Here is a 16,097-nt window from a genome sequence, read left to right as displayed (position 1 = left end):
TTAATGAGATAGGGCGCCTGGGTGGCTCAGTGGGTTAAGCCGCTGCCTTCGGCTCAGGTCATGATCTCAGGGTCCTGGGATCGAGTCCCGCCTCGGGCTCTCTGCTCAGCAGGGAGCCTGCTTCCTCCTCTCTCTCTCTGTCTGCCTCTCTACCTACTTGTCATCTCTCTCTGTCAAATAAATAAATAAAATCTTTAAAAAAAAAAAAGTACTTTAATGAGATAAAAACAGGTTCTGTGAATCTAGCTGACTCTCAAGTGACTATCAGTCAAAGGGCAAGTAGAATATTAGAAAATATTTTATTTTTAAATTAAATCTGACAATAATTATTTACTATTACTATAAAACATCCATAGCAAAAATGGACTAGTCATGCTCTTTCCTTTGTAATCAATATTTTGATATAGTTTTGATATTTATTCATAGATAAATTTGTCAAAAAGTTGTCTTTATTAATAATCAGGTATACTCTGTATTTATGTATGGCAATCACACAGTAGTGGGAGATTAAATATCCCTTCAGTTTACATTTCTGTAACAGCTACGTTTAGCTTATTATCCACTTAGTATCTTGAAATTAATTTCAATCAAATAATTGACATTATGAAAAAACTAAGGGACTACCATAAGAATTTTTTTCTTATCTTTTATTCATGGGCCTTAGTAATAATTAGCACTATTGTTTGGGAGGTATGTTTTCATCATAAAGGACATAAAGGACATAAAGGAAATGTTGTAGCAATATCTCAACTCTATCACTACTTCAACTTAAGACAAAAAGTCCCTTGCAGACAATAGGAGATTGCTCAAAAGAGGTCAAGTATTTTGTGAATACAAATTTGTCTGTTGAGTAAATATAGTCCAAGACTTTATTTAGAAAATAGGGCCAAAAATATGAATAAATAACTAGTTAACACTATCCCTTTTTTCCACTAAGGATAGATCTTCTGTCGTTAGGGTAGCTATTGGTTGTACTCTTTTTTGGGGGGTGGGTGGGTGGATGGTAATAGGAAGAGCCTGAAGAAACACTAGGTTGGTTAACATATTTTGAATATCAAACTGGTTTTTGACACACATGGAGACCCATCTTTATTTTGGTAATGTTTATTTTTTAAAATAACAAACCATAAGAAAAAGCAATTCTATCTTATTAGAAGGTCTATTAACTGGACAAGGCTGCTATGTAATTTATCTAAGGTTGCTTTATAAAAGTAAGTCTCAAGGTTGCTGAACTAGGATACCCTTACAAATTAAAAAAATATATATTGGTTTAAAACAAAAAAGAAGAATGGGTGCCTGGGTGGCTCAGTGGTTAAGCCACTGCCTTCAGCTCAGGTCATGATCTCAGGGTCCTGGGATCGAGTCCCGCATCGGGCTCTCTGCTCAGCAGGGAGCCTGCTTCCTCCTCTCTCTCTCTCTCTGCCTGCCTCTCTGCCTACTTGTGATTTCTCTCTGTCAAATAAATAAATAAAGTCTTAAAAAAAAAAAAGGAAGAATGAAGCTGTTTTATGGTCCATTTGAATGACATCAGATTACCAAATACTATAAAAACTTATTCCTAAATATTGTGTTTTGTATTTCTAAAAATCCTCTAAATATAATCAGACAATTGCGATAATTACTATATACAAAAGGGAAGCTGTACTGGTTTTGCTTAATGCTTGCCTCATTGCTGTGGTACAACACAAACAGTGGTACAATCCAATGCCAGTATCTTAACATTCTATGTTAACATTTGCTGTCTTTTTCTTTCTCCTGTTATGCTTGAAGCTACTAGAAAACATCTCATTAGAAAACTTACCTTCACCCACTATTATGAAATATAATCCATGCTTTGGAAAACACTACATACAACTCAAGTCAAAAATAAGGTCTTCTTAAACAGGGTGCCTGGGTGGCTCAGTTTGTTGAGTGTCTGCCTTCACTTGATCCCAGAGTTCTGGGATCAAGTCCTGAGTTGGGCTCCCTGCTCAGCAGAGAATCTGCTTCTAACCTCTCGCTTTGCCCTTACCCCCTGCTGCTCATGCTCTTCCTCTCTCACTGTCTCAAATAAATGAATAAGATCTTTAAAAAAAAAAAGGCGGGGCGTTTCCAAACAGTTGTTTTGCTAGGTTGAACTGGTCTACCCTCCCAGAGTGTGATGGAGAAGTAAAGGTTTTGTGCTTTGAATACTAGGTGAATATCAGTACTGATTATACTAAGGTCAGTCATTCAATTAAGTAGTACATTTAATTTAAAATATAACATAGTCTTCTATTTTCAAATTTTACTTTGTCAGAAATGAGTCAGTAATGTCCTAGTACTCATCACACCAAGAAGTATTTTGTTAGTTATAGGGGTGAGCTGATTTTAGTAACAGCAACAACAACAACAACAAAATATATATGTAATTAATCCATGTATTGAAGCAGCAAAGAATTAAATCATTCTTAGTTTGATTTACTCATTCAGAAACCATTCAAATCAAACATTTCATTTTCTATAGATTTATAATATTTTGCCATCTACAGAACTAAAGAATGAAAAAAAAAAAGTGACTCTGCACAATCAGCCGTAATATTTACAAAGATTCCTAATGCCTCCAGTTATTTTTGAAAAACTTAAAACAATACCTAGTACAATACCTAGTTGCTTCAGCAGTCATTAGGATTTTAGTTCTGTTCCTTGAATTATCTTCCGAATCTTCTCAGCATCATTTTGTACAATTTTATTGGATGGATCAATCTTAAGTGCAGCTTCATAATCCTGGAGGCCTATATTTATATTGCAATGATGGTCAGTAAAATTAATATTTTATAAATCCTTGTGTTATCTAGATGATATTTTTTAATAAAAATAACCTCTAAGAACATGGTTCAGGACAAGTATCAGATTTTAAATCAGATTATCATTTTCACAAATATGTCTCTATATAGTATTTCTTAAAAGATTGCAGAAATTTTTCAGTGATTTCAGGAATAATTATAATCATTATATTCAGGATTCAGTAAGAAGCAGTTTTGGTTTTTTTTTGTTTGTTTGTTTTTGTTTTTTAAGCTTTTTAAATGCATTTAATCTCTACCCCCAATGTGGGGTTCAAACTCATGATCCCAAGATCAAGAGTTGCACACTTTTCAGACTGAGCCATCCAAGCACCCCAGAAGCAGTTATTTTAAGTTCAAGTACAAATAAACTGACAGCTTAAGCTCATTAAAGCATGAAAAGACTCAATAAAACTCACTATAAAAAATACATTTTTATTACCTCAATGAGAAAGTAATAAATGGCATCTTATTTAGAAATTCTAGATTTAAAAAAATAATTTTGGTAGTCTCAATTCATACTTTATATAATTCATAGACTACAGTTTGTGTTTTTTTCTATAGTTGTCATATATACAGAATTCCTTTGAGGAAACTTAATTTAAAAGGAAAGCATTGTGGACTGTATGTTAAATAAATATAAATGAGTCTAAGTTTTTACCAACATAAGGAGTGGGAAAATTTCTTTGAGTAAGAAGACTTGAGTTCTAAGTGCTACTTATTTGCCATGCCACTTAAGGTAAATCACTTAACTTCTCTAAGCCTCCATTTTCTCATCTTTAAAATGAAGAGTACTTTTAGCTCAAAAAGTCTATGATGCTACAATTTCTAAAGAATGCTTTATATTGGGGCACTTGGGTGGCTCAGTGTGTTAAAGCCTCTGCCTTTGGCTCAGGTCATGATGCCAGGGCCCTGGGATCGAGCCCCACATCAGGCTCTCTGCTCTGCGGGGAGCCTGCTTCCTCCTCTCTCTCTGCCTGCCTCTCTGCCTACTTGTGATCTCTGTCTGTCAAATAAATAAATAAAATCTTAAAAAAAAAAAGAATGCTTTATATTATTTCATTCCTGTCCTGATAATTTTTAAATTCATGAAGCTGGTTAAGAGACTAAAAATAAAGGGTGGGGCACATAAATCTAATTGGAATGCTTTGTTTAAAAAAATCTCCTAAAAAATGTCAGAAACAAGTTTAAAAATGTATTCAGAAATAATAAAACCTTATAGACTAGCCCATTCCCTGGTAAGGCATCATCAGGGATATGCCTCGAGGTCTTGAATAAAGGAAAATTGTCTGGTCCTCTGGGTAAGGAGGCATGAAGAGCATTAAAGATAAAACGCTAACTACTACAAAATTTTGCTTTTGAAGCAACATGAATAAAAGCAAAAAGTACCTAAATACATTAAAAATGAAAAACAATAAAAAATAAATGTTATGGCTTCTATACACATGAAGCTGAAACAAAAGTTAGTACAGTCTCGCAAACATAAGCAATGATCATACACTGTGATAGATCAGTTGTTTCTGAGCTTGTGTGTCTGTCTGTATGACCAAAGTAGTTCATTTTAAATTTCCATCATATCTTAATTGACTCTTTTATATCCTTTATTACACATCTTTCCATAAAAAAGTTGTCTGGATACTGGAGCATTTTCCTACACCTAAACTTGTTCATATCTTGTCTTAACTGCCTTCTACAACAATAAATTTTTTAAATACTTAAAAATCATTTTTATCACATAAACTGCAAAGAATATATTAAATGCTAAAAATATAAAACAGTGGAGTCCTAAAAAAAATATGATCTTAAATAATTCCAGTGATTTTTTTCAGAGTATAACTAAGAACTCAAAACATTTCTATCAATTTCTTACCTTCTATGTATAATTCCAGTTGACAGAATGCTGTCCCACGTCGTATATATGCCTTCATTCTTCCATTAGCATTGTCTGCAACGGGTGGTGTCAATAACTCTAGTGCCTTACAGAATAAAATAAGGGAATTTAAACTCGGGCAAAAACATGATAAAAATCTTAACTTTAAAACAAGCATCAGGGGCGCCTGGGTGGCTCAGTGGGTTAAAGCCTCTGCCTTCAGCTCAGGTCATGATCTCAGGGTCCTGGGATCAAGCCCCGCATCCGGTTCTCTGCACTGTGGGGAGCCTGCTTCCTCCTCTCTCTCTGCCTGCCTCTCTGCCTTCTTGTGATCTGTCAAATAAATAAGTAAAATCTTTGAAAAATATTTAAAAAGCATCAAGTCTCACCCACCAAAATTTTGACTTAACTGGCACAGAAATTTATCAAATACTTGTATTTGTGTTGAACTTAAGGAATTGTTCAATTGTTCCTATACCAGATGCATAGCTTTTCTCCAAAGTGGTGATTTGGTTTATCATTTGAAACCTTTACAGCTTTATCTTTATTAGCAGGAGTGATTTATTAGCAGGAGGTCTTTGCATTCAAATTGGGTGATCCCATTCATTCATTCAATAAATATTTGTGCACAGAATGGTGCTAGTAAAAGGAAAACTGGATCATAAAAATACTGTCAGATCTTTTAATAGCTTAATGAGATCAAAGCAGGAGGATATGGTTATTTCCTTCACATTTTCAATCGAAAGGAGCCACATGAGAGATTTTTGCATATGATTTTCCCCTAAAACAGATTACTCTGACATGGAAGAAAAAAAAAAGAGAGAGAGAGAAAACTGAAGTTTAAGATAATGACATGATATTAATAATAAAATTAGAATATACTAGGTTTATTCTGATAATTGGGAAATTAATGTAGAGCTATCCTTCTACTGTGCAGGTCGTAGTGATAATAAGAAAAAATCAAGTTTTCTTCCTTCAAACTTTAAGTCTGCAAAACTTTAATAAGATAAAGGGTAAGCACAAACTGACAAGCATTTACTAATTTCCTTGTGAACTTCAACTGATACATACCAAGGCAATATAGTGCCTTAAAGTCTCCAAAAAAACATCAGTTTCTTGTTGCTTCAAAAAAATCTCTTTTTTCAGTTAAAAAAAAGTAACTAACAAGATGACTCTTAAAATCCTTGCAACTCAAGTATATAAATTAAAAAAAAAAAGATTAAAGGCATCATTTAAATCAATAAACAAGAGGATAACAATTTTAAAGCACCATATATAAATAAATAGATATATATACCTTAGAAGAATCTTCAATAGCCTTGTGTAAGTTTTTTAGTTTTAGGTGGCAAGCAGCCCGATTCAAATACAATAGTGGAATCTTGTTATTTAGTCTTATGGCTAAGTTGTATGCATTAATAGCTGCCAAGTAGTTTTCTTTTGCAAATAGTTTGCTAGTAAGACAAAAAGAGAAAAGGAAAACAATGTAATATTGAAATAAAAACACAGAAATAATATCTAATGGTATGTGGCAGAGGAGATGGCTCACCTCCTTTTCTATTGCCTGTACATTCGACTTCGTTCCAAGGCTGCACCAGCTCCATCTTTCCCCTACATACATCAGCATGTAATAGATCTGAATGGGACTGACTTCGACCCCACCTCCGAGGGTACTCATCTGTAGTTTAACCAGTAAGCATATTTCTACCCTGTTAACTAACTACAATGACTGACTTGGGGAGAGGTTTATGACCTAAACTGGTCAATTCAGAATGAAGCCTATGACTTTCCAAAGTTGGAGAATGGAAAGTTGGAAAAACTCCTCTTACTGGATACAAGTGAAGAAAACACACTGCCCAAACTGTTAGTCACCATGTTTAACACCATGGGAACAGCTAGCACTAAAATAAAGCTGATATATGGAATTATGAAAAGAATAAAAAGGCAGATAGAAACTGAGTCCTTAGTGATACAGTTAAGCTGCTGGATCAAGTTTTACCTGAAATGCAACATGCCTTTAGCTTTTTTAGTTATATAAGCCAATAAATTCCTTTAACATAGAGCCAGTTTAAATTGGGTTTTTTTGGTTACTTGCAAACAAAAGCATCTAATAGATCAAGTCTTCCAAAATTCTCTTCAAATAGATGTTCACAGTTAAAGGATTTAGTTAAAATGTAAAGTGTTTATTTTTATATATAACTCTTAGAATTTTGAAAAACACATAAACATAAGGAATATAGGAAATACCAAATATAAATGTACCATAAAACACTTTGTATTCACTTCCAGTTGATTGTACTGCATACTGTACAGTTCTAGAACACGATGACATCAAAAGTAAAAGCACCCAGTACATCATTAGTAAAAGGGAAGATGACACCACTGTGACATCTAACCTAAGCCTGACTTAAGTTTAAAATAACCTGTACAGGGACGCCAGGGTGGCACAGTGGGTTAAAGCCTCTGCCTTCAGCTCAGGTCATGATCCCAGGGTCCTGGGATCGAGCCCCACATCGGGCTCTCTGCTCAGCAGGGAGCCTGCTTCCTCCTTTCTCTCTCTGCCTGCCTCTCTGCCTACTTGTAATCTCTGTCTGTCAAATAAATAAATAAAATCTTTAAAATAAAATAAAATGACCTGTACAAAAAAACAAATAAATAAATTAAAATAAAATAAAATAACCTGCACAAACTGGAAAAGCTAATTCTCTGGGAACAGTTTATTTTTCTGAAGTGCCTCATATCAGCTAAGATATTCTTGAATGCAAGTAACGGACAGAATTCCAACTCAAACTGGTTTAAACAAATAAGGAAATAAATTACCTCACATTTAAAAAGTCCAGACCATGGAAAGTCTCTGTGCCCAATGAAATCACCAACTTGAGGATGTTATCCTAAGGCTTAAGGTTCCTTTCATTTCTCCATTCTACTGTACTCAGCAACTACTTCATCCTAGGGCTGATCTGATCTGCCTCATAGGATGTATGGTGGCCGCATAATTTAAGGTGCCACATTCAAGCACAATATTCATTCAAAGAAAATGGGATAGTATCGTCTGACATACGCTCCTTGAGGGTGAGAAACCCTTTCCCAAAAATCTCCTGGTTTACCTCCTTTCCCATCACACTGACCAAGAGAAAAAACCCTTAAAAAAATATTTTGCCTTAATAAAACCACCAAGTCTCTCCTTCTCTTCCTCAGTCTCTCTCCCCCTCTAACTTTCTCTCCCCACCTTTATTCCTTAGTACTACAAATTGCTGTTTGGGGGCACTTATGAAAATTCAACAATATGATCATCTTTTCATATTAAGAAATGGAGACATACTATTTTTACAAAGTTGTTTTTGTTGTTGTTATTTTTACAAAGAAACCTCTAATTTGTGCCAGGATTTTTGAAACCAGTCTCCTTCTACCGATGGACATTTAGAGTTTTTGTTTCCCAATACTTTGCTTGTATAAACAACATTACAGTACATATTTTTGTTCATCTAGCTAAAAATAAAACAACACAAACAGAAAAACCTCACCAACAGTGTAAGGAAAACAACCCTGATTTGTTGGTCAATCAGAATTTATCCTGGGACTTGGGAAAGGTCCCCATCTAAGTCACAAGGGTAAGTTCTACATACCTAAACGAAATAGGGTCTCAGCCAGTGAGAATAAAGGGAGACCATACATTTTGGCCAGATAACCAATAGTGTCTACTACCAGCCTTTTTTAAGACTTGTGATAAAATATATATAACAAAATTTACCATTTTTAACCATTTCTAAATGTATAGTGGCACTAAGTGCATTTACATTGTTGTCAACTATCACTAATATCCATCTCCAGAACTTTTTCATCTTCTGAAACTGAAACTCTGTACCCATTGAAACATTAACTCCCCATTCCCTCCTATCTTTGACAACCACCATTCTATTTTCTGTTCTATGAATTTGACTGGTCTAGGTACCTCACGTAAGTGGAATCATGCAGTATTTGTCCTTTTGTAACTGGCATATTTCACTTAGCATAATGTCTCCAAGGCTCATCCGTGCTGTAGTGTATAACAAGAGTTTCTTCCTTTTAAAAGGCTGAATAATATTCTGTTGTATGGATATACCACATTTTGTTTACCAAAATACCCATCAATGAGCACCTGGATTGCTTCCACCTCCTGGCTATTATGGATAATGCTACCATGAACAGGGGTGTACACATACCTGTTTGTGTCCCCTGATTTCAATTCCTTTGTGTATACACCCTGAAGTGGGATTGCTGGATGACATGGTAATTCTATTTTTAATTTTTTAAGGAGCCTTCATACTGTGTACCATCTTCCATTCCCACCAACAATGTTCGATGGTTCTAATTTTTCCATATCCTCACCAACACTTCTTATTTCTGGTTTGTTTTTTTTTAGAACAGCCACTGTAATGTGTGTAAAGTAGTATCCCATTGCAATTTGGATTTGCATTTTCTAAATAATTAGTGGTATTCAACATCTTTTCATGTGTTTTTGCCATTTGTATATATCTTCTTTAGAGAAGTGTTTATTTAAGCCCTTTGCCTAATTTTTATTTTTATTTATTTTCTTTGCCTCCTTTTTAAAAAGGTTGTTTGATTTTTAGCTCTTCAGAAGTTTCTTTTTTTTTTTTTTTTTAAGATTTATTTGTTTGAGGGAGGGGCCAGAGGGAGATGGAGAGAGAAACCCGCGCAGACTCTGCTGAGCAAGGAGCCGCCAAGGGGTTTGCTCTCACGACCCGGAGATCAGATCAGAGCTGAAACCAAGAGTGGGATGCTTAACCAACTACACCACCCAGGGGCCCCACAGAAGTTCTTTATATGTAGTCTGGATATTAACCCTTTATCAGATATATGATTTGAAAATATTTTCTCTCCATTCCATGGGTTGTCTTTTCACTCTGTTAATAGTGCCCTTCATGGACAGAAGTTTCTAATTTTGATGCTTTTCAATTAAAGTACTTTTCTGTTGTCTGTGATTTTTAAAATTTTTAAAGTGAGAGAGAGAGAGAGAGAATGTGATCAGGGATGGGGGAAGGACAGAGGGAGAGGGAAAGAAAAAATCTCAAGCACACTACCTGCTGAGTACAGAGTCCCACTCATGATCCTGAGATCATAACCTGAGCCAAAATCAAGAGTCAGGCATTTAAACCAACTGAGCCACCCAGGCTCCCTGATGCCTTTGATGTCACATCCAAGAAAAATTGCCAAATCCAACGTCACAATGCACTCTGTGTTTTATTCCAAGAATTTTATAGTTTTAGCTCTTATGTTTAGGTGTTTGGTATATTCTGAGTTAATTTTTATATAAGGTAGTAAGAAGGCCCAACTTCACTCTTTTTTATATGAATTTCCAGTTTTCCCACCACCATGTGTTAAAAAGACTATCTTTTCTACATTGAATAACTGTTGAAAAACATTTGATCATAGGAGGGAGGGCTATTTCTGGACTATCTATTCCATTAGTCTATATGTCTGTACAAATCTTGTATTTACATACACATCTGAAGAACAGTTCCATTTTTGAGGCACCTGGGTGTCTGTCTCTTGATTTCAGCTCAGATCATAATGTCAGGGTTTTGAGACTGAGCCCACATCAGGCTCCACACTGGGCATGGAGCCTGCTTCAGACCCTCTCTTCTCTCTCATCACCTCCCCCCTCTAAAAAAATAAAAACATAAAAAATTTAAAATTTTTCAAAAATAAATGAAGAATGCTTCCATTTTTCATCTTTCATATAAATTTACAGTTTTATAATATAACAGTTTTGTCAGAAAAATTCTCCCAGGTTCTAAGGGAAAGAGTTTACAAAGAGCATTATTAAAAGAACCACTGTAAAAGGCATAATAACAAGAAATATGAAGTATTAAAATATTTTTAATGTGTACCATACATATTAAAACATAAATCCAAAGGAACATTACATTCTTTTAAGTTCAATGCCACTACGAACATTCAAGAATTTACATAAGGGCTTTCAGAATGATTTTGAACTTGGAAATAGCCAAATTTCAAAAGGAAAGGGGAAAAAAATTAAACCTGTATCTAAAGGGCAGTAACCTTTGAACACCAAATTTAAATAGAGAGGTAGAGAGGTTAATAACCATGAAGTCTACCCTAATGTTCCAAACAAGGCGACGTCATTGAAAAGATTTATGCAAAAGTACTCATTAATTCAACACATACTGAGTGTTTATTAAACTGTATATACAGTGAGAACCAAAAAGTCATGGACAACTGCAAACATTCCTGTCATTTTTATGATGACTGATTGGTGTGCCCTTATGAAAAAGAAACATGGTGATTCACAATGGCCAAAAGGGCCAAAGATTTTGTACAAGAGTTGAGGGTGGAAGAAGAACCAGAGGCAGGACTGATAGGAAAGAAGCACTACAGAGAGAAGTGAAGTAAAGGGCAGGAAAAAGCTGGGAGAAATCAGTAGTAGTAGGGACTAGACACAGCAATAGGGGCAGGAGCAACACAAATTCCAAGAGAAGGCAGAACTGCTCTGTTGTATGAGCAGTAAGAACTCTAACAGCCACCCGCCCCTGAAAGGACTTTAAAAGTCCTTGTCTCTTTCAGCATCTCATCATTCAGCTAAAAAACATTCTTGGGTGTCTTTTTTTTTTTTTTTTTTAGATTTTATTTATTTATTTATTTGACAGAGATCACAAGTAGGCAGAGATGCAGACAGAGAGAAAGAGAGAGAGAGAGAGGAGAAAACAGGCTCCCCGCTGAGCAGAGAGCCCGATGCAGGGCTTGATCCCAGGACTCTGGGATCATGACCCTAGCCGAAGGCAGAGGCTTTAACCCACTGAGCCACCCAGGCGCCCCATTCTTGGGTATCCTGAGAGCTTCTAAAGCTGAGTAGCAGCACACCTTAGTAAAGGCACACAAGCAGTACAATTTAGCACTCACTATGGATACAGGAAGAGGAAACTACATACTGAACAAAATGACAAGTTAGGCCATAAAAGGTACTCTATTGCAACAGAATATTAAAATGCATACAAACAAGCAACTGAACAAAATGGTAATTACCTCAAAGAAGTCATCTTAGAATATGGATTCTAAACGTCTTTAAATCAGGCAAAAGATAGTGGTATAAGAAAACTGTCTTATCTCCAGAAACAGAGTCTTTAAAATGCAGCAGAGCAAAGCAGATTTGGCAAACCTGTCCTGAAAGTATGCAGGTGCAAAGGGCTGTTGGGGGATGAGTCTCCATGGGAATCTTATGTTCGTGCATGTCTTAAATCAGATGCAGAATCAGCTTTTATTTTTTTATTTTTTTTTTAAGATTTTATTTATTTATTTGACAGGGAGAGATCACAAGTAAGCAGAGAGGCAGGCAGAGAGAGAGAGAGAGAGAGAGGAGGAAGCAGGCTCTCTGCTCGGCAGGGACTCAATGCAGAACTCAATCCCAGGACCCTGAGATCATGACCTGAGCCGAAGGCAGCGGCTTTAACCCACTGAGCCACCCAGGCACCCCAGAATCAGCTTTTAATTGGGACAATCATTTCAAAGATGTTTGTATAGCACACAGCCTTGGAAAATAGAGATAGTGTCTTCCTCTGGGGCAAAGAACAGATTTATTTGTTGTTCAGTATGAAAAAAAGGTTAGACATGCTTGCTTATAATCCTCTTATAAAAAATTGTGTTCCTTGGGGGCATCCGGGTGGCTCAGTCAGTTAAGCATCTGACTTGATTTCAGCTCAGGTCATGATCTTGGGATCCTGGAATTGAGCTTCATGTCAGGCTCCTGCTCAGCAAAGAGTCTCCTGGTCCCTCTCCTTCATGCTCCACTCCCCCCACCTTCCCCACCCCTGCTCTCACACACATGCACTCTCTCTCTGTCTCAAATAAGTAAAAGTAAAAATTTTTTAAAAAAATGTTTTCCTTAAATATGGTATTCTGAGCTGTGGTTCAAACCTGGGCCTGCCTTTGCACTGGCCTTGTAGGACTTGAGCAGCAAAGGGAACCAACATAAAGCTCACACTGTTTGATGTGCCTTGAAAAATAGCCCTTAGTCTCTGACCCATGCGTCTCCTTCCTGTCTTCTCCCCCATATCCATGAAACTGTGGGAGGCTAACCCTTCATAACTCTTGCCAAGGCATGGACCCAAACCTAAGAATTAGAAAGAAATTCAATTTGGCAAGTAGAATTGTATACTGTATTGGGAGAAGATCGTCAATAATCAGCATAAAAAAGTCCAAAACATGGGGCGCCTGGGTGGCTCAGTGGGTTAAAGCCGCTGCCTTAGGCTCAGGTTATGATCCCAGGGTGCTGGGATCAAGCCCCATATCAGGCTCTCTGCTCAGCGGGGAGCCTGCTTCCCTTCCTCTCTCTCTGCCTGTCTCTCTGCCTACTTGTGATCTCTCTCTGTCAAATAAATAAATAAAAATTTTTATTAAAAAAAAAAGTCCAAAACAAAGTAAAAGGACATCCAGATAGGGAGACAGAATCCAAGCACAGAACATATACAAAAACAAGCAGAAATAGAGACTGGCAGACTAGGTTAGTCTGTCAGCAGGGTCCTATAAACAAAGCTGGGGTTCAGAAGTAGAATTAGCCTGGTAGCAAAAGATAAAGCAAAAGCAAAGCAGATCCTCTTCTTAAAAGGACTGGAGTACTAGGCAGGATATAAAATCTGGCGCTTAGGCCAAAAGAATAAAAAGAAAATTCAGGGGACGCCTAGGTGGCTCAGCCGGTTAAGCATCCAACTCTTGATTGCAGCTCAGGCCTTGCAGCTCAGTGTTGTGAGTTCAAGCCCCACGTACAAAGGAAAGGAAGAAAAGTTCCAACTAAGAACTAGGGTAGACAATTATTTTATATAATAATAGCAATATGATGCTGGGAGCTAGATTGTAGAGTAATATATCCTCAATTCCCTCCTAGGTAACATTAGACTTTGTTGTAGAGTGAGGTATGCAGAAGGGACTCAAGTGGTCCTAGGGTGGGAAAAGAAGGGATTTAAGTCTAAAGTTAAGACAAAGTCCAAAAAAACTTATGCTAAAAATCAAGCCAGAGCAATGTCAGTGACACACAACAATGGTCCATTTACTTTATATGATTACAAGCATCTAGAAGGGTAGCTATTAAAGTTATTTACAGATTCTGAGTCATGTAAGCCTGTTAAATAACATCATACCATGCATATATCTAAATTAGAGCATCTCGACTCTGTTTTATATGAGATGTTCTCAGTAAAAAGCTATCTGGTGCTAAGGTTAACTGGAAAACGTAAAATGTACTCATGAGAAAATAAAATTGCCTAAGCTTATGTATTTTCCCAAAAGGTAGAGATTTGGCATTTAAAACTAAGACACAGCAGTGGAAGGGTAGGCAGAGGAAAATGAAAAAGCTATTGGTCTTTTGAAAGGTTTTCCCACCTCTACTCTTCTGTGAAACAAGTGTCCCATGGGTTTTAGCATAGCAAGACTACTTACCATGCTATATTGGACTATTTTCACCTGTGTGAATATAGAAGGCTGTCATGAAACAAAGTCTCCGTAGATTAAAGTATTTCATCCTTTGGCTTAAATTCAACACACTACTTCTGAATCAGTTCTATTAAGTCTATTTCTATCTTTTGTACTGCATTACATTGCTAGTGAGGATACAATTCTAACAAGTCATACCTTTCATCTATTTGTACTTGGAGCTATGATTAACCATACTTTGATCTATTTCTCTCAGTGTTATTAGTTACTAAGTTTTCTTCCAACTCTCCTCATTTTCAACTTTCTTTCTCTGGTCCTCTTATGTGGCTTCTCTTTCTTTTTCTATCTAATTGGAGGTAGTAAGGCAAAAGTATATGTAAGCAAAAGAGACAAAGTAATGACAATCTACCATGTTTGACAGCTTCAAAGTCTATTTTTGCACTAGGGTTGCTGCCAATTCGTTGTTTTTGCCAGCAGTCAATTTTACTTCTATGTTTTAATTTTAATTATAACACACATGTGTGCACGCACACGTACACACACACACACACACACACACACACACACACACACTTTTGCCGCACTTGTCAGTCAAAATTCCAACCCAGGCTCAACAATCTTATCTGCCCTAATTTTTTTTTAAGATCTTATTTATTTATATGAAAGAGGGAGAGCAAGCACAAGGAAGTGGAGGGGCAGAGGGAGAAGCAGACTTCACTGGGCAGGGAGTCCAAAGTGGGGCTTGATCCCAGGACCCCGGGATCATGACCTGAGCTGAAGGCAGATGCTTACCTGACAGAGCCACCCATGTGCACCCAGCACTTCTACTCCTAAATCCAAATCACATCGTTAGTGTATCAGAAATAAGTCCACACCAACACTGCCTAGAACCTTTAGCCCGTCCCAGCATCATAGCACCTGTACCAAAAGACTGTCTCCCCATATCAATTAACTGTGTTATTTTGAGCGCCGATCTAAAAGCACACTTCTCCCTTGTCCTCATGTTCTTGGACTTTCCTACTCCTATCCCCCTCTACTCCTTTGCACTTTTTTTTTTTTTTTTTTTTAAGTAATCCCCATTCCCACTGTGGAGCTTGAACTCAAGATTCTGAAATCAAGAGTCCCTGCTCTACCAGCTGAGCCAGGCAGGTGCTCTCTTTTGTACTTTCTTATTCTTAGTTCTACCATAAGATTCCACCTCCCAGTCCCTCCCTATAGCCTCAACTTTTCCACAAAATCCTTTCTAAAATAAACCTGGCTCTGCCCTGAAGGCAGTATTAATCTCTACCACTCTCTCCACTAAATACCCCTCCCTCAACTCCCCACATCAGGGACTTAAGGGGGTGGGACGGGCATTGTCTAGGCTCTCTTTGTCCTTATCCTTTGGAACTACTAACATCTTTGCCCTATAGCCTTCTAGTCACAGTCATCTACTGGCTTTTTAAAATCACTCTTCTCATATTCATTCAGGACTTTGAAACCTGGTTCCCAGCATCTGTCTCTATCCCAACTTCTGCCATGACTCCAGAGGATTCTATTATGTATATGACCCATTTATCAATTTATTCTTGAAATACATAGCACTCCTTAACTCAGCATATCTTTCTTTCAACAATATTTTTGCTACCCACTCCCAGGATCACGTATTGGCCTCCATCATCACTTGAACTACACTACCTTAGAAATATCAAACTCTAGAATCCCAGCCACTAATCAGAAATTTCTAGTCTACTAAATTTCCCTTTAATCTTCAACCTTAAAATACCCTTTAACTTCTTAATTGCTCCATTTTCTCTTAGTCCAATGTGTCCTTCATGGCGTTTCTTCCTTTCTAACTCATCCTGGACTTCAAGGATAAACATCTGAGCTATTTTTCCATGAGCAATCTGGTCCCTTGCACTACTAGTCTTTTACTGTACTTGTCAGTTAAAACTCTCACTCTGGCCCATAGATCTATTCTTGAATTCAAAATACTAAATCACACA

General features: G+C 36.9%; 1 protein-coding gene across 2 annotated transcripts in view; it reads right to left on the bottom strand.

The window, feature by feature from the left end:
• Positions 1-2,210: 2,210 nt before the first annotated feature.
• The window catches only part of DNAAF4 (dynein axonemal assembly factor 4), a 53,996-nt gene continuing 40,109 nt past the window's right edge, over positions 2,211-16,097 (bottom strand). The window contains exons 7-9 of one of the 2 annotated variants that reach the window (XM_082733838.1): positions 5,969-6,122; positions 4,672-4,777; positions 2,211-2,753 (exon numbers count right to left, since the gene is read on the bottom strand). In XM_082733838.1, the coding sequence (XP_082589964.1) occupies positions 2,644-2,753; positions 4,672-4,777; positions 5,969-6,122 (370 nt within the window). In that variant the 3' untranslated portion in view covers positions 2,211-2,643. The remainder of the gene's footprint in view (positions 2,754-4,671; positions 4,778-5,968; positions 6,123-16,097) is intronic. The other variant, XM_082733839.1, reaches the window with a different exon arrangement.

The sequence above is a fragment of the Mustela nivalis genome, assembly GCF_964662115.1.
Source record: "Mustela nivalis genome assembly, chromosome: 6".
Classification (NCBI taxonomy): domain Eukaryota; kingdom Metazoa; phylum Chordata; class Mammalia; order Carnivora; family Mustelidae; genus Mustela; species Mustela nivalis.
Note: the sequence above shows the minus strand (reverse complement) of the source record. Positions and strands in the feature narration are given on the sequence as shown.